General features: G+C 41.2%; 1 protein-coding gene across 14 annotated transcripts in view; it reads right to left on the reverse strand.

Annotated features, from left to right (window-relative positions):
- The window catches only part of PIKFYVE (phosphoinositide kinase, FYVE-type zinc finger containing), a 72,433-nt gene that overhangs the window by 47,719 nt on the left and 5,659 nt on the right, over nucleotides 1–19,055 (reverse strand). For 9 of the 14 annotated variants that reach the window (XR_007889833.1, XM_051622872.1, XM_051622871.1 and 6 more), the window contains exons 4-12: nucleotides 14,199–14,317; nucleotides 12,356–12,527; nucleotides 11,432–11,639; nucleotides 8,145–8,234; nucleotides 5,737–5,875; nucleotides 3,523–3,680; nucleotides 2,652–2,763; nucleotides 787–934; nucleotides 134–301 (exon numbers count right to left, since the gene is read on the reverse strand). Coding sequence is in view for 13 of the 14 variants with exons in the window: in XM_051622872.1 (XP_051478832.1) it covers nucleotides 134–301; nucleotides 787–934; nucleotides 2,652–2,763; nucleotides 3,523–3,680; nucleotides 5,737–5,875; nucleotides 8,145–8,234; nucleotides 11,432–11,639; nucleotides 12,356–12,527; nucleotides 14,199–14,317 (1,314 nt within the window). In the remaining variant the exon portion in view is untranslated. Of the gene's footprint in view, nucleotides 1–122; nucleotides 302–786; nucleotides 935–2,651; nucleotides 2,764–3,522; nucleotides 3,681–5,736; nucleotides 5,876–8,144; nucleotides 8,235–11,431; nucleotides 11,640–12,355; nucleotides 12,528–14,198; nucleotides 14,318–15,108; nucleotides 15,189–19,055 lie in introns of those variants that run through there. The other 5 variants (XM_051622879.1, XM_051622878.1, XM_051622880.1 and 2 more) reach the window with 4 other exon arrangements.

Below are 19,055 nucleotides of genomic sequence, written 5' to 3' on the forward strand. Positions count from 1 at the left end.
TGCAAGTGAGTGCCAGCTAAATACCATATTTCCCCCTCTGTAAGACAGCTACAAAAGTAGTGTCCAAATAGGTCAGTATTATTTAGACCCAGCTCTCCATCATGTGCAACTCCAGCTGGTGACTACCTCGTACCTTTTTGGTCGGCAGGGTGAGGGGGCACATGTGGATACTTGGAGTGCTTCTTGATATGGAAGTTCACGTTGTCCAGCTCCACGTTCAGGCTGATGGAGGCGGCTGAATCACTGTCCATTGTGGACTGGAAGCTGCTGACTGAAGTGCGCTTGCTAGGACTGGCAGAGTCTTTTAGTTTTGGGTAAGGGGAAAGACATAGGAAGGAGAAGGGTTCAAACGGGTATCATGAAGGTACCAGAGAGGAAAGGAGAAAAGTTGTCTTTAATACATAAAGACTAGTGTGCAATACTACAGGAATACAGTATTTTTATAGTTCTAATCTTTAAGTGTGCATGCTGACATATTGAACACTCTTTGGTGCATTACTATAGGGCCCAAATCAAGGAGTCTGTTTGAGGAGAAGGCAGCAGTTTACGTGCTTCTCCTCCATTAAAAGTATGAAGCTTTACCAATTCCACTAAATACAAAATACTGTATCCATCATAAGAAACAGGAGGACCAGTTAGGTTATAGCTTGCTTAGACCCTTACAGCCCCATGCACACATACACAAACACACACATAAAGCAAGATATGGTTAAACTCCCCTATCCCAAAGGACTGAGAATATAACAGGGGAGAAGGCAGTGAGAACAAGACTCATGTGAAACTCACTGGCTAAGTTATCTTCTCCTTCATCAGCAATCTGCTCTGTGTCACTGTCATCAAACTTGATGTCTTTGAACCAGGATGGCTCAGAATGCCCCTCTACAGAATTCACAGAGTCACTGTCTGGAGATGGGGTTTCTGAGAACTCTGTGCTCTAGAAGACAAGGAAAAAACCAAACAAACAACAATAACAACAAAATTGTGTTACAAGGCAGCTCTGCTAAAATATTAAGCAGCCTTAGAAAGCAGCCTGCTAAAATACAGATCGGACATTTTAAAAATCAGAGGATACTCACACTGGGCTGAGCCAGGTTAGTCATAGAGCTACCTCCCTTGGCATGAAATAGGAACTCTGGGACAGGAAGTAAATATTTCTTTACACTTCCCACACTCTTAGTCTGTCTCCCCTGCACCTCCACACAAGTTGTGACTAAGTGGCACTAAAGGACAAGTTTATTCTACAGCACATTTTCTGTCACCACATCAGCTAAGCAGTTCAGAATACTTCCTAGCCCCAGTCAAGGTGGGTGATGACCATATCCTTTGCCCAGGAACCAGCACATGCAGCTTTTGGTGGAGGCTAATTCTAAGTTACTGAAGCAACTCTGTAGCTGACCAAAGTAGCTTTAAGAGTTTCACTCACAAGTCAGACTCTAGTTGGGGCTACTGTGTCAAAACAAAGACCGGATAGGGTGCCAGAGAACCTTGAAAGCAGCTAAGGATTTTCCATCAGCTGTATTAATGTCTCCAGGTACCACACTATGATTCCTTTGGCTACAGTGAGTGCACCAAGGAACTGAATCAACACCAGACAGTGCTGTCAGTTGATGAGAACAAGAACTGGCTTTAATCCTTGAATAACATAAGCATATTACATTTAGTTATAAACAGGGATCCACACTTGTTAGTTAAGGGCCAGCTTTTACTTGCAAGCTGAGACAGTGCAGTTAACAAGGTGAGGTGCAAGATGGAGCCCAGAGCAATTCAATGGAAGACCATGTGACTATGGCCAACAGATAAAATGCACAAGGAGCACCAGATGCTAATGGCTGCAAGGTTTCTGACTGAGGTCCATAGGACAGCTGAGACATACTCTATTGTGAGAAGCTGCAGAACATGGAAGGTTCATTTAAATGATTTCAGGTAACAGAAGCTACAGAGATACCTTGTTCAAGTTAAAAAAACAATCCAATCACTGTGGCCAATGACTGCTCTTACTTCTCAGCTAGTTTGATTGCAATTAAATACAACAGGATAGCATCTCTGGTCTCCATTTCCCTGTCTCCCCCTTAGCTAGCCAGACCTATTTGAGACGTGTGACAAAGACACCCTCTCAATCTTGCCTCATATGGCTGAGATACTGAATTCTTTATTACTGCCATCACTGGAGACCGGGAGGTTACAATATATAAGAAGATCCAATACTATATACGTAAAATATCCATTCTCTGGAAGTCTTTAAAGAAGGAATTTTGAAACAGAAGTAGTAGACCACGATTGTGGTCACCACAGAGATTCTAGATTCTGCATGTGATAGCACAGCTGCCACAAGCACAGACTGTGCCATTCCAAGGCCTCTGTGGAAGAGATGTCTAACATGAGAGGCACTGGCCTAGATTAGAAACCCTTTCATCCACGTTAGGCAGCACTATGTGTAACAATTCATTCTACACAGAGGACAGAACCAAAGCTTTCTAGGCAAATGCAGCTTCCTCGGGCTTTAAACCACTAAGGAAAGAGGCCTGGACAACAGTTCTCTGTACAGAAGAGCTGATTTAGAAAACATACAGTGGCTGCCAATAACAGGATTAGAAAAGATTGCAGTCTGCAGCCAAACCTAGCAAGAACCATGGCTTTCCTATTCCTTTTACCTGTAATGGTCTGTAGAGAGCATACTCATCTCTGAAGAGCTGATCATGATGACTGACACATTCTAGCCAGCGTCCATCAACCAATGCTTGTCCTATTGCAATGGCTTGGGCCCTGGAGGTTTAAGAACAGAGATGGTTTTCTAAGTCTAGTTCTAAACACACATGGTTTATGGTACCTGAATGCTACAAAAGGAAAGAGTCAGTTGCTACACGGTACTTGACTCATCAGTATCTCACTACTATGTTTAACCAGGCACTATTTAAGATGTTCTGCAGAGGCAGCAGAGTGTACTGGTTTAAGCATGGATCTCAATTAAGAGACTGCCAGTACTCCAAAGTCAGCTGAAGTGTCCAACAGATGATTAAGACACATTGTTTATGCTCCTCCAATATTGTTAGCTTGAGTTATACATACTGAGCATCCCTGCTGAGTGGGGACTGCTGCGCTACACTCAGGAACCATTTCAGTTTTATCCCCTCTCACTTAATTAGATATACCTTTATTCTTTACATTCACAGGGTTAGGAGCTTTCCAGCCCCACCAATAATTTAACTATGAAACATCATTAGTGATCTCTGACCCCAGAAGCAGATTTGGCATTTGGAGTAGGATTGAATGTTTTTGGACACTGTAATACACTCCCTGTGCTCCAACTGTTTGAGTGATCCTTGTCCCATAAGCTGCTTCCCAAACCAGACAGCCCCCTGTGCCCTATTGTTTTGTTTACCTCCAGAAAAGAGGAGATCTGAATTTTCTTTCTTTTTTTTTCTTTCTCATCTCCCTGCAAAGGCATATATCTCTGCAGCTAAAACTCACAACATCCTGTCACAGAGACAGAAGACAACTGCTGTCCTAAAGCATCAAGGTTACCTTGTGGTTATGTGTCCATTTCTGATGAGCCAGTTGACCAGTTCTTTTCCTACAATACAGTTGGGATGTGTCCGCAGCCAGTACCGATGGTCTTGAAACTCCATCCCACTGTTGTGATGGCAGATTTTCTTCCACAGATCTTTCAGCTGGACTGAGTCCTGGAGAGGGAGATGCGCAAGGTACTTACTAGTCTGAGCTTAGAATTGGTTTCAAGGGCATCAGCCTGGGCCTTCAGATCAGCTTTTAGATCAAGAGCCCTCCACAAAAAGACAAAACCTAAGCCATTCTGCACAACCTATGAGAAGGTGCAAACAGAAACAGGCAACAGACATGAGATCAGCTCCTTATATCCTTCCTTTCATATAAAATTGAGAAAAAGAAACCAAGTGTGTACTCTCAGAGTTAACGGATTTTTGTTTAAAATGTGGCAACATTTTGTACAGCTTACAAGATACTTATGTCCTCTCTACTGCCCTCTTGGCACTCTATTCTTGAACTCAGGTGGTGTGTGTAAATATAGAAGACAACAAAAATTCTCCTTTGGAATAATTTTTCTACATAATGTGCATGCAACCTCAGCTTGTGAAGCATACTAGTCCATTATCAAGCCCAGATATAAAGTAAGTTCTTGACACAGCAATGCACACTGCTATGTTCAATTTCTGGGATACCATTTCTTACTGACTATTCCTTTTTTACTGTCCAGTATCAAGCCTTTTTTAGGCACTGCTAGCTTTGGCCACTAAGCAAAAGAGGTGTGTATCCCTCCCAATTCAATTAACCATTTTTGATCAGGGAATTTCTTCCCTTCACCCCTTAGAATAATTCTTCCTATATCTCAAACTTATTTTTCAGGCCTGTTGGGCATGCATGCCAGATTTTGTGTTGGCTATGCTCCATCCAAACCAAGCTGTCTTTCTGCAGCAGGCCCCTTTTGCTTTCCCATTTGCACCATGGTTTGGCACACTCAACTGATGCAGAATGCAAACTGGGAATATTCTGAAAGAGCAAGAGAGCACCCCAAGGGGTGGAGAAGGGACACTGCAGATCACTTTGTCATACGCCTCACGAGTTCTTCTGTGTAACAGAGGGGAAAAAAACCCACTTGAATTAAATTGTAACTAGTTTCAACTTCCCAGTTAACTACCAGATCCATATTATTCCACTTTCCCAAGGGTGCCCTGAGATCCAAGAGTTTTGCTCCACTTCTGTTACTGGACTGACATCCTGCTTTTATTTCCAGCAGTGGCTGTCACAGATATTAACCTAAAACCCATGTCAGCAGCCCCCCTTCCATACCTGCTATGGAGTGAAATGCATCAGTAACAGAACACATCATAGAATCACAAGATTTGATGCAACTGGTGATTCCACAGTTCAGCTGTCTTGTAGTTTACCCTTAACTCTCAAAGTGAATTCAGTAAACTGTACAAACTGGCAGAATACAGCAAATCATTTCAACTCAAGGATTTTGACTTCTAGTTCACAGAAGTATGTGCTCACTCCAGGGTACACACATTCCCTTCTGCCTTTTACTTCATGAGCAAAGTTCATTTGTCAGAAACACCTGCCCTCCCCTCGAAGAAAAGAAACAGTGTTTTCTACTGAACATTGTACAGCGACTCCCACTTACAACACTGCCTCTGTGGGCAGGGGATAATAGCGTCACACAGAACACCACTGCACATTGATTTTTCTGTGAACAAGTACGTCATTACAACCTTCTACAAAATGTTATATTTATTCTGCAAACAAGGGGAGTGGCCAAGTTATATTTTGGCAGAATAATCTGTAACAGTTTTAACTTAATCATCATGGTGTAACCATTTTGAAACAGACATTTAAAGTTTCCAATTATGTGGCCTAAGAAATGGAAAATCTGAACTTTGAGAAATACAGAATCAAGTCATTGCATTACAACTGCAATCATGACAGGTTTAACCCATGAGGAGCCACCATACACCAACTCAACTTCCCAAGACTAAAACTGTAAACACCTTTATGCAAACACCACATGAAACTACGATTTGTTTCAGCAAAAATGTCCAAAGTAGCACCAATATTCTCCATCCCTGCACCACCTGGAGGAGAGGTTCAGGTAACAGTGCTCAGACAAGAGCCTTTAAAGGCAGCAAGACACTCCTGCTGCAAGACCCAAGAAAGGCAAACTTCAAGGCCTTCACAGAGCAAGACAAACAGAAGTCTGAAAGGTACCAGCAGGATTTTGCGCTCATCCTCGCTGGTCTCTGCCTTGGTGTGAGTGCGACCTGCCTGGGGGCTGACAGATGTCTCGTAGGCAGGTACCATTGGTGAACCCGACCGATCCAGTGACAGGTTAGTGATGCTGGCTGATCTGTAGTAGAAGAGAGAAAAACTGAAGTATAAGTGTTCATTGTGCCTTCACCAGAGTAGGAACTGATTTAGTAGCATGCTAAAAAAGAACTTGAGTCTGCAGCAGTGCTCACTCTCCTTGGTACAGATTTACTGCTTAGAGCTTCCTCCCCTGTCAAAGCAGAAGGAAGAATCCCGAGGAAGCAAATGCTTTGGAACATTTAAGCTAAGCATAAATCTTTGTAAAGCTCTTTGTTAGAAGCAGTTAGAATTAAGTTTAGGCACAGCAACTCATATACATCTGCCTTTGAATAGACTGAGGAAGAGATGGGATGATGGGTAATTAGAAGCTCCAGTGGTTTGGAGGCAAGACAGATGCCAGCAAGGGCAGACATCACTAGGATCCCTGCAGCAGGTCACTGATATTCTCCCTCTCCTTGACACATTTAAAATTCCTTCTCCTCAGCTCTCTGAAATACATGGGTGACAGCTTGCAGAGTCTGGAATTTTGAGCACCTACTTCCTATGGTGGCTAAACTGTCTGCTGAAGTTGGAGGTCACTCCAAAGGGCAATTGCCCTTGTACTGCAACATGGAGCATCTACCTCACCTCAGCCAGCTGTTTGGAAATCTTGACTGCCCACTCCAGTAGAAAGACACTGTTTTGCAATAATCACTTCAAGGCTACAAATGCAAAAACAAATTCCAGGTACCCTCTGCTCTTATACCCCACAACAAGACTAAGCCTCTAAATAACCAGTGCACAACTTCTCATTGTGCAGTAGCAAAAAGCGTGCAGTGTAAGCTGTTCACACTAACAGCACTCTAGGGAGTGAGGGTGGAAAACGCTTCTGTGTACAGCAACAGGGAAGCTCAAAATGCCAAGGCTGAACTGAATCAAGAGGCTTGCAGCAGTCTCAGTCTCAGGCTTTTTTTTTTTTTTTCCTTCATCTTATCTAGAAAGAGGCATGGTCAAACTTGCCTCTTAACCCAGAGCTTTGTTTCCACAGGTTCAGAATTTTGACAGACACAGGTGATACTTCATTGTTATGTTGCTTCTCAAACATGAGTGCAGACAGGTAAGTACTATGGTGAGGCCCTGAATAGCCAGAGTTAAAATTTAACTTGAGTGAACAGTTTAAGCCTGACAGAACCAGCTTAGAACCTTCTTACTACTGCATGTGAGCAATGAGCAAAGGCCTTTTAAAACAAACATCATTTCAAACAGGAAGCAGGAGAGCATCCTCAAGGTTTCAGACATTTATTGACGTCACTGAAGTTAATTAGCATTGAACTTTTAACTCTGGACTCCTTGCCATGTTTGCTCAAAACTGATTTTTGGTACCAGTTTATTCACCAGGCTTTTTTTACTCTCCCTAGATGAGTCCTCTGGTTCTCAGCTGTACAGTCAGTACTGGTACCTCCTAATTATCCCTGTGACACAGGTGTGCTAACTGTCTGTTCCCTGAAAGGCAAACCCAGCATCTTTCTTAGCTGAGTTCCCTAGTCTTCACTGGTCCTGCCAAATCCCTTCAAATTACTAAACGCTTTGCACTCCTCTAACACCAATGCAAGAAGTCTCTGTCTCCTGACTCCAACAATGAAATTGGGATTAACTTTGCTCAGTTCTTCATATCCTTGCCTCACCTTTATTTCCCCAATTTAACCATAATGGAAGTGTGTAACCAGAACCATAGCAGAAGCACTTGCTCTTCTAGTATCAGCCTATTTAATGGGATCAAACTCAAGCATTCACAGCTTACACTACAGCTCTCATGAACATTTCCAAGTTCATTCCAGCACTCTTGCATAAAGATCTATGATGGAATTTTAGCCTAAGAAAATCTGGTAGCTTAAACAAGATTATACTCAAAGGAAGAGCAAGGGGAGCAGATGGGGGGACAGGGGATGCCACAAAACAAACAAAAACTACATGCCTGCTCCCGCATGACCTGAGCCTCTGACTCCCATTACCAAGTCTCTTACTCCCTTTTCTTCAGCCTCCTCAGAACTCTACCTTTCTTAGCCACTTCTTTCCCTTTCTGTTCTCTTCACCAACCACCTCTATGACTGACTCAGCAGCAAACTATAGGTTCCTTAAAAGCAGTATCTTTATTTATATGACTTTGTACACAAATGATCTTTCCTTACCACTACATACGGGTAACGGGGTGTCCCATTTTAGACATGAAACAGCATGCTCAGTAAAAACAAGCTCCAAAATACAGGTTTTACAGTGAAAAGCATGCTAGGAGTGCATCCAGAACAGAAAATACTCAGATATTAGTTTACCTGTTCCTAGCTGGTGACTTCCCTGCATCTTCCTGGACAGCCCCAAGGCGTGCAGACAATGTGGTAGATGAAGACTCTGGGTGAATCAAACTGCAAGGAAAAGGATGATGTTACAAATCTTGGAGAGATGTGCCACATGAAGCAGTGTCAGAACAGCTGGAATTAAGATACAGTTAATTATAATGTTACTTCTCTATCACTCCCATGACTGATAAATTAAGTAGGGAATAGGGAAATCTCCCCATCTGTAGGTCAATGAGATCTGGAGGACAGTGCTCAAGTCTTCTCCCTTCACACTCAAGTCTTGGACAATATAGCCTCTTCCCACTTCTTATATTATCCTGCCTTCCTGCCCTCTTCCCCTAGATCCCTTTCTTAGACATTTTCCATCCTTACAGGCTGCTGTTCCATGCTTTGGAGGTAGAGGCATTGCCACCATCTCCCCAACACATCATATTTGTAAGCCAAGCAATGCTATCTAAGCTATGGAATGTTATCTAATAGCAGTGCTACCCAATGCTATTGAAGGTTTCAAAGGTAAAAAGCAGGAGAAGAAAGAGACCTCCCTCAAAGCCCAAGGTGCCCCTGCAAGAGGAAAAACATGCTGCATCAGGTTAAGCTGCTGGAGCCAAGTAAGGCAGCCCTATCGGCTCTAACTAGAAGAAGTGACAGATGATAGTACTAGGAGACTCTCTTCTGAGATATGGAGGCACTCAGTTGCTGACCTGACCCACTCTCTTAGAGAGGTGTGCTGCTTACAAAAAGTTTCTGTCAAGGATGTCACTGAAAGACTACCAAAACTTGTACGTCCCACTGCCTATTATCCACTGCTGCTGTTTCACGTGGCACCTGTGATACAGCCTGGAGCAAGCTGAAGACCATCAAGAAGGATTACACAGCAGTGAAGGACAGGGGAGAACAGCTAGTCATCAATCCTCCTTGTGAAATGGAAAGGGCTTGAAAGAACCAATTGAACTGGGAAGATCAATTAGCAGTTACAAAGCCAGGGCTTTGGCTACTTAGACCACGGGACTCACTTCAAAAAACCTGGTCTCCCAGGGGCTGATGGGATCCATCTCTCAGAAAAAGGGGAGAACATCTTTGACCATAGGCTTGCCATTTAGTAAAGAGGGCCTTAAACTGGAGTTCCCTGGCAAGAGGATCCTTAACCCATCCCACTGCCACCACTTTGAGGGAAATGCCAGTAATAGATGCCCTGGGCCTGCAGAAGGATCACAGGCCAGCAGGAGAACATCTGAAACAATGTAATTCCAGTCTGTAAAACAGCTTCAATGGGGGCCCAACTTAAATGTCTCTATGAAATCACAGTGTGGGTCTGCTACAGTCCACTTGACCAGGAAGACTGAGAGGATGAGGCCCTCTATAGACAGATAGGAGCAGTTTTGCATTCACGAGTTCTGGTCCTCATGGGGGATTTCAACCACATCAAATCACAGGAACACCCTGATATCTGTTGGAGAGGACAACACAGCAGGGCACCAGCAATCCAGGAGGTTCCTGGAATTAACCAATGACAATTTTCTTCTCCAAGTGATAGAGAAACTAACTAGAGAAAAGGTGCTGTGCTGGACCTTGTTCTCACCAACCAGGATGGGCTGGTAGACAACGTGAAGCTTAAGGGCAGTGTTGGTTGCAGTGACCACTTGCTCAAAGAGCAGAGCAATGTCAGACAAATAAATACAGCATCACTCCCCTAAATGCTTTTTCCACTGCTTTGCAGCATATGACAGCAGGAGAAGCAAGAGCCTTATCTCAGACACATTATTTTGGCAAGAGACTCAACTCCCAAGTTTTCTTCTGAAAGAAACTACTTCTCACACACAAACTACATGTTAGAAAAAACCCTCTGCTTCCACTATGAAGCCTTGAGTTGCCACTTTCCACTGCAGTGCCATTTAAGTTCAGTGTCTTGAGTTTAACCTCTCAAGGTCAATCAGGGACTTGCCAAACACAGTATTAAAAAAAAAAATAAAATCCACAACTCTGTAGCCCACTGCAGTTTTATATTTTAACAGCAACAAGGACTGAAAAAATGTTTCATCCTCCTAAAGCAACAATAAACTAATCTCAATCCCTCTCCCTCTCACACACAAAAGCAGTCCATGTTTACTCAGTGTCTCCCAACAAGAAGTGTTCTAGTATAGAAACTTTTCAAGAACAGTTAGTATTTTTCTCGAGTGCTACAAGCTTCCCAAAATAAAGATACAAATACTTTGTTTACATGTTCATGTCTATAAGCTGTTGAACTGCCATAATAAAGACACTAATAATACATCAGAAGACAGAACTAACAATACTTTCTATTATTTTGTACACCTGAAGAGAAGCATTCCAAGTACTTATTCCTTAATTCAAAATTTGGTAGTATTTATCCCCAAGCATTGTGACATTACTGCTTTAGATGACCACGACATTGGACCAGAAACACTTCCTTTTACTTAGGCCTAAAACTGATTACTTAATTGCTTCCACATAGGAGCACCATACTCTGAAAAGCAACATGCAAAGCAAGAGTCCAGGCATTTTCTGAATATATTAATTTTTGAGGTTTTTCTTTTAATACTATCAGAACCACTAAAAAGATCTGAGAGAGGCATGTCTCTAACACTACCCCTCAGTTAAACAAAGGCTCTGACTCAAGATGTCCTCAGCAGTTTCACATCTGCCTGTTCTTTGGGTTTTAGGGAAGTAAGCATCAACACATCTCATTATTTCTTACTCCTCCCACACTAAATTAAATCAAGGTACTCAGAAATTAATTTGCATACCACTTCATAACAAGTGAAAGGAGATCACAGAACCTTTAACAGCTATCCTTTCAATCCCTCTTCAGTTGAAATGAGTGGTTACTTCCACCATTTCTCTTATTTACACAGACAGCACATCTCATATTCTCTTGCTCAATCCAAAACCTGAGAGATACAGCATCAGTGCTACACTGACTTGCCCCTGGATACACTGGTGGTTAGAAGGGATGTTTACAGTTTTGTCTTTTTAAACGCAGAAGCTAAAAACCTGTCACTGGTAGAGAAACACTGATTCAATAGGTTAAAAGAAGAACTGCAAATAATTTACAACTCCACTACAAAAGTTCCCACATTTCAACTTGAAGAGAAGAATATTAGAAGCAAGCACAGGATTAGATACTTTTTACAAGAGATATGCTTCAAAGTTTCCCAGATGAAATCCACCAGCTTTTGTCTAGGCAGGTGTCAGCCTGAGAAGAGTTAAGATTCCAGAGCTCAGCACGAAGCCATTCACTTTACCTTTGCCAGGTTAGATCCTCCTCCAGAAAGATGTTGCGGCTAGCTTTACGGCTGCCAACTGGTGTGCGTGGCTCGCCAGGATCCAGCACGGCCACAGAACTTGCAGAATCTGACAGAGCATTTAAGTCTTCTCCAATGGAGTTGCTGTCTGTGGAGTGTGCATAGCTTAAGGCTATTTTACGGCAGTAAGTGCAGGCTCGGAGATCCCCTATGGAAAAGGGAACCAGAGAGTGTCAGTGAACACAAATAGTACTCTGTTCCTACAGGATCAGAGCTGTGTTGTGGTGAGAAAAGAAGGACTTCCTGTTTCAAAACCTCTTTGCATATTTAAGTCTTGCTCTCATATTCCCTTAAAGAGCAAAACCCAAGATAATTATACACTCAGGGAATTTCTTCAAGTCAGATGATACAGAACACAGGGATCGGTAAGAGAGGCAGGTTGTGGGGGTGGGAAGAGAGATCACACATGCACACTGAAATCGTGATACAACAACAGCCAGTCAGATACAACAAACCAGCTTGTGTCTAGAAATCATTACCTCCGCCAGGAAATGTCTAGAATTTGGTAACTGGTATTTGAAAGAGTTTCGCTCGCAGGTCACTACATTTTAAAACTGGTATTACTAAGAGCAGCTTCTACCTGAGCACACTTTCTGTAGTGAGCATCCTTGCTAAATAGTGGCCATATTTATTCTGTCATCATGGACATAGTGTTGATAAAAATAAGCAGGCATGGCATAATCCACCATGGTGCCTGAAGAAATTGGTAGTTAGGTCCTGTGATTCTCTTTGTTTATTTCTAAGCCCACCAGAGATCTGTACAGCATGTTGTAGCAGACATCAGAATCTAAAATGCAGTAGTATGAAGAGAGCTGAGAACACAGGGCACACAGAATGTTCTGCTTTTCAACAGATAAACTCTACCTGTATAGCCCATGAATTTTCCAGGGATTTCCTGATTGCAGCATCGACTACAGAAGATCTGCCCACAAAGCCGACAGTGATGCCTCCGTCGGAAAGTGGTGAATTTCTCACTGCAGTCGTAGCATTCTTTGCACTGGCTGTCAGGCATCCAGTACTGCTTCAAGTCACTGTCCTACAAGGGAAAGCAGCAGAGAAAAACTTCTTTTTTTTCTCAAGTAAAAACTATGTTAAGATTCCTTATTGCTTTGTAGACTGTGCACATGAAAAGGACAATTTCATGTATCTATGTATGTGTGTGTGCAGACTCTCCTGTATAAGCACACACATGCACAGAAAGGATTTTTCATGTGATTTTATAGGGAGCCAGAAGGCTGGGAGGGCTCTTAACTGTGAGACTAAATCTAGTTAGCCTTTGTCGTCTTGATCCAAGATGGAAGCAAAGCAGCTAAAAACTATCATGAGCTGAAGATACAGGTCAAGAAGAAACAAACATGAAATACTGATTGCTCTTCTCTCTCATTTGCCTCTAGCACAACAGCACAACTAGCATAGTTAAAAAAAAATAATAATCAACAAAAAACCCCACACACATTATTAGAAGCTGTTATCTAGAAATATATCGAGTTGTTCAGAATTACCAGTGCAGGAAGATCATTTCAACAGCTAATACTGAGATGTACTTTGAAATTATTTCAGATATACGTAAAAAGTTTCGTTATATTATCAAATTTGTCAAAGCCTTAGTAAACAATTGTAACAGCCTGTGTCCCAAATTGATGTTCTTTCAGAACTCCAGGGTAACTGCTACATGAAGACAACTGTGGAATTCAGCAGATAACAACATATACATTATAGCATGGGTGCAGCCACAGGAATTTTTTACTTGTTTTTAAGATTTGAAAGCAAGGAATTAAAATTTCCTTTTGGTGTTGTAGCAATAAACAAAGCAAGACAAATCTCTCAATTGTGATTCTGAGCACACCAGCTCAGAACTGCCACAGATGGAAATGACTGCTAATGGTCACATGAGAAACACTGCCTGTGAAACACTCTTTGCGAGAGTTCAGTTCTGGCAATAAGCCTTTTCAAAGTGACAGAATACTCCAGGTTTTTCTTAGGAAGGGAAAGTGCTGCAGGAATTTTCTCAAAACAACTGAGAAAGATAGTAATCACAGAGAAAAAAAAAGGTGATCCATACTCTGATTTTCACATCACCAAAAAAGACACAGATATTAATATCAACACTTATAGTTGTGGCTTCTTTTCTCACCTAGATCCTTTGCTTAAAGGTATGGTCCAACACAGCAGAGGAAGGTGAAATCAGCAAGTCAGTAGCAACTACCAGAAGCTTACGTAGCTGAATCAAAATTCATTAACAGGACAAGCTTTTCAAGCAAATATTGCTGAACAATCATTACCACAGTTAGAAGAGATTTTAATTTATCCTCAGAACTGTCATTACCATTTGTGACAGCCAATGTGTTTCACCTGCTCTTGGTTAGCCTTCAAGGGAGAAAATCACCAGGTAATGCTAAATTAAGTAATAGAGAAGTGGAAAGGACTCTAAAATGAGAGCATCCAGTCCAAGTTCAAGAAGCTGATCAACTGCAATGTTTCATTCCCACAGTATGACAGATTTTTGACATGTCAAAAAATCAGCATCAAGTTAAAACTGTTTTTCCTGAATGAACACAATGGTTTTTGAGTTTAATCACTCATCCTTCAAACATGTGCAAAAAAAAAAAATAATCCATGTGATGTATCTAAAAACAAAGCTCAGAGAAGCCCAGTAAATGGTCAAGTTTCAAGATATTTATCCTACAAATCCTCCAGAAGTAAGTACCTGGCTCTTCCCCTCCATGATTTCTTTGAGGCGCTTTAGAACAGTGCTGAGGCTTCTCAACTGAACCGCTGTTCGAGGATCATGACCTCCAAGAGGCGGTTCTACCTTCCTTCGATTGTCTGAAAGGGAAGGAGTAAGTAGTATTCATTTCTTTGATGGTACATCAACATTCACATCACAACACAAAACTCCATTTAGAGGGAGAAATGTTCACATATGTACAGACTTTACAAAGGTGCAGGGTGTATCCCTTCTTGCCCTTCTCTCCCCTAAAAGGAGCTTCTGCTGCCAGATGGCTTGCTTTGAGTGACATTTTAAATGCCATCCTCTGTTTACAAGAACCAATTTAAGTCCTCTGAGAATAAAAATATCTTCTTTTAAAGAAGTTATTTTCAACCTACTATATGAACCTTGTAGTAGTCTGAGTCTCATTTTAGAAAGCCCTGTAGGATACTAATACCTACAAAATAATTGCAACAATATTCATGTTAATTCTAGGACTGGTATAAGTAATTATCTTAAACTGAACTTATTTATAAATGACTACAGCAAATCTCAGGTCTCAATTATTCAGTTTCTATTAAAAAAACAGTAACTCAGAATAGAAGTCCACATTTTTTATTTGTTGTTTGTTCTTTTTTATGTTCTAAGAAAAAAAGCAAAGTTGTTAAAAATTTGTACATTCATTCTTTATTAAGTATAGCAAAGAGACTCCTGAATAAAAAGGTAATGCCATTAATTTCTTTCCTATAAAATGCTAGATTATTTTTAAGCATTCCTGTACAAGTTACTAACAGGATGCTTCTCTCCAAAAAGCTCTGCAAACACATTGTATTTATCTGAACATTTAAATACTTTCAGAGTCACTTTTTTACATCAGCTTCTTTTCTAAATAGTTAAAGTTTCTTACCAGCTTCGCTGCTCTCCATCTGACTAGCATTTTATTTTGATTCCCCCTAGTACAGGAAGAGCAGACATGGCTGCTCTCTGTTTACTGCTTTAGATATCACTGATGTCAGCGGGAATGCTGACAGCACTAGCAGAAGCCTGTTGTTAACTGTTCCCTTGCAGTGACCACTGGGCTATTCCTTTGTGTACAGGTGATCAAAACCCCTAGAATAATGTGATTAAAACTGTGGGATTCCATGCCTCCTCTTCAGGTTGTTAGTAGATATTTTTACTTGATCAGCCCACATATAGCTGTTTAGTGACCTATGTACAACAAAAAAATCCACAACAGCAGATGATTTTAAAAGAGATTCTAGAGTGCTAGTGGCTAGCCACTTGGATTTTTTTTTTTTTCCAAACATATACACTTTAGGACTACTACCAAATTAAGTGTTTTAGGGTGATTAAAGAGACTTCAATATTTCAAGAAAACACTGATAATACCATAGAAAACTATGGGTTCTCCTTAATTCTATCACAAGATCTATGCTGTATTTACTTCCTGGAATTTCTTGCTGTAACTTTCGAATTTAAGAGTATCTTCTTTCCAGGAATGTTGCTTCTGGTTAAAAAAAAAAAAAAAAAAAAAAAAAAATCACTAAGTACTACCTAACTGGCCACCAGTCTTGTCAGGCAGGTGATTCCCAAAGTAAGAACATATGCAGCACTGAGGAATGGGTAACTCCACACTGGTTCTCTTGTTAGTTAAATGCCCTTTTCTGTGTTACATATAACAAAATCAAAAGGTTATAATTTACAGTAGAAAAAAGCATGCCACCAGCTGTGGGAACACATGGTTAACCTGCTTACACTAGAGAAGCTGACTGATTCTCAGATTCAAATTCAGTCGGCTCTCAAACCTCCAAAAAATACACACACACAAAACTACATACCCCTTCCCCCAAAAAAATCCCACACCCCACCAGCCACATATAAAATTACACACAAGAAATAAGGTTTTTAATATAATATGAAACTTTATTTAAATGTTAATTTATCTGTTATGGCAACCAGATCAGCTCCACAAACTTTTGCATGTCATTGTCCAATCAGAAAAAAAAAAACAAACCTGCAGGAAACAAAGACAGCTTCCTCATGTTTTTTGATATATAGTGTCACATTTTCTCAGTCCACAACTCTACCACATCTTCACCCATTTATCTTCTTCCTTAGCCAAACACGCATACAAGACAGTAATTTTTCACTTAATATCACTTCGCATTAAACAAACAAATGCCAGCTGCATCTCAGCCCTTCAGTGTAACACACCAACATGAGTGTAGAACACATCTCCCCAGAACTACCAGTTTACGCAGCAGTTGTGTTTCTCCTACCTGCCTCCTTCACGTCTACGTGTTCAGTGAACAAAATCTCAATACACCAAAGGAACTTCACCTGGATTTCCAATTTGACTGATTTCTAACCTATTTGTCCTTCTTGAGCTTAAAGTTAATTACTATAGCTAAAAAGAGAAAGTTCTTCTTTTTCAATAGTAACCCTCATCCTTCCTATATGTATTCATGGCTGTTGATCCTCACCAAAACCTATACATCATTCGATATACTATATGTTTTCTCCTCTTTTTCCTACTCTCCCTACCTGAACTGTGATCACTGGGAAGGAATCTGCAATACCATTTCAGCTATGTTTACCTACTGTGTACACTCTTCTGAGTTCAGGCCATAGAAAAATTTGCTCAGTAAAGCATGCAATTGTTCTGCATCTTCAGTTACTGAATCACTGAAATCCCTTTCACAGAGTTTCTTCCATGACGTATGTATTTTAGCATTTATTTTACAATCAATGACAAGTCAAAACCACTATGAAATCTACTTTGTTGCAACTTAACTGCTAGTTTCAGTTTGCAGAAAGAGAGCTGAACATACACTAACACAAGAGGTAAAACAGAGAGCTTCACAGTTTCAGTAATAAACAAATACCCCCACCAGGGATACCTGTTTTGCTAATACCAATCAACATGAATTGCTTTCTAGTTCACTGCCAAATTATATAACTTCATTTTCAAGTTCACTATTACAGTTCAAACACCACGTCTTCTTCAAGTCATTACCACACAAAGTACTGACACGAAAAGTATGAAAGCTGTCTTCATCTTGCAACATGCATTTTCATTTTCTAAAACCTTTTTCAACAGAAAAGATGCTCCAGTAGTAAGTCAGGTTCTTTATAATTCCCACTAACCACCACAGACTTCCCTCAGGCTTTCTTCCCCCTCGTATGATCACTGGCCTTTCTCTACTCCTACCAAGCTCCTTTGCCACTCCCTATTACTGCCAGTCTTGGTACAATTGTCTAGCCATAACAGCATAATCCTGCACGACAGGGTAGGGTAACAAGCTAGAAATGCTTTTACTACCAATGCTCCCTCTCCAGTTGGTCACAATTTCTAGTTCTCCTTAAATTGGATTTGAAAGCTGTGACATTACCTCAGTATGTGACCATCTTGGTTCAAGCCAGCACCTTGCAAGCACTCAGCTGACAGGACACACAGACAGATGCAGTCCAGTACAACCCACTGGGCCTACTGTCTCTGTAGAAGTGACACCTGCTTCCCAGCACCCTACTCTAGCACATGAGGATGCAACAGATTACCCAAGAGGGAGGCCACAGAAGTCAATGCAGAGTCTCAGCACTGGTTCTTCAGCTGTACAAACCACAAAGCATCTCAGATGAAAGCAAGGCATCCAGCAGCTTCTCCTATTTTCACAAAAGCAGTAAAGTGCTTTTGTAATGTCTTTGTATAAACAGTCCTGAAGGGATCACACAACTGAAATACTACATATTTGTTGCTAGACAGTCTTCTACAAAAGCCACCATCCCTCCATATTGTTCTGCATTTGCAGTTGTCAGCCAGCCTGGTCCCTGAGCCATGAGACTATCTGCTGTGCCAACAGTCCAAGCTACTGGACTGATGAGGGGTGGAAGTCAGCATCTTCAGGAACAATTTCAGTTCATCACCATTTAGAGGCACCAGCAGCCTTTTATTTATTTGTTCCTTTCTGTTTACTTAAGCTTGGCTTGTTTTTTAAATTCACATAGGAAGACTCTTGTGAAGGACTTACACATTTTCCTACCTATACTTGCTGATGTTATGAAGTATCTGAGTAATGACTAAGCCTCAAGTGACATCTACAGACATTTCTAAGATTATTTGTGCAGACGAGCATCAGCTGCAATGGCAGAACTAAGTCTCCTCTGTTCAATACTCAGAAATCCTCAAAGGTCTTATTATTTAGCACCTTTTAATACAAAGAAGGCAGGAAAACTAATTTTCTGAAGTTTGCTTCCAAAAAAAAAACAAAACCCACCAGAAAAAAAAAACAATGCCTGATTTTTGGAGAGGGGAGATGCAAGTATTTTCCCCTTCTTCAAATACAGTGAGATGACCTGAAAAACTCTCCTGAAACCTCCTCACCAATTCAGTACACTTTTGCTTGCATTACACAGAGTTCATGTTTGTTACAGCACCAAGATTATTCAGAAGATACTCAACTGTGAGTCAGACCACTCAGCACCAAGTATCAGAAATCTTTTTTAAAAGGCAGCAGTTTGTGCTTGGCCTAACTTTACTTCTTTCCAGGCTGATTCACATTTTTCTAAGCACAATTTCATCCAAACCCAGGGACATGAAGGGAGGTCCTGAAAAGCAACAGTTCCTCCTGTGTGGAACACATGGTGTGATTCTAGGGGTGCCCTACACAGGGACAGGAGCTGGACCCAATGATCCTGATGAGTCAACTCAGCATATTCTATGATTCCTCCACACCGTAGACTCTCATTTCCCTGGCTGTCTACTCCCAGTGAAAGTCAAAGAGCAAGATTACATCTACTGAGTACTGACCTACTCCACCTAAAAGTTTCTAAGCTGTAATCCCCAAATAATTTCCA

The sequence above is a fragment of the Apus apus genome, chromosome 6 (assembly GCF_020740795.1).
Source record: "Apus apus isolate bApuApu2 chromosome 6, bApuApu2.pri.cur, whole genome shotgun sequence".
NCBI classification, from domain to species: domain Eukaryota; kingdom Metazoa; phylum Chordata; class Aves; order Apodiformes; family Apodidae; genus Apus; species Apus apus.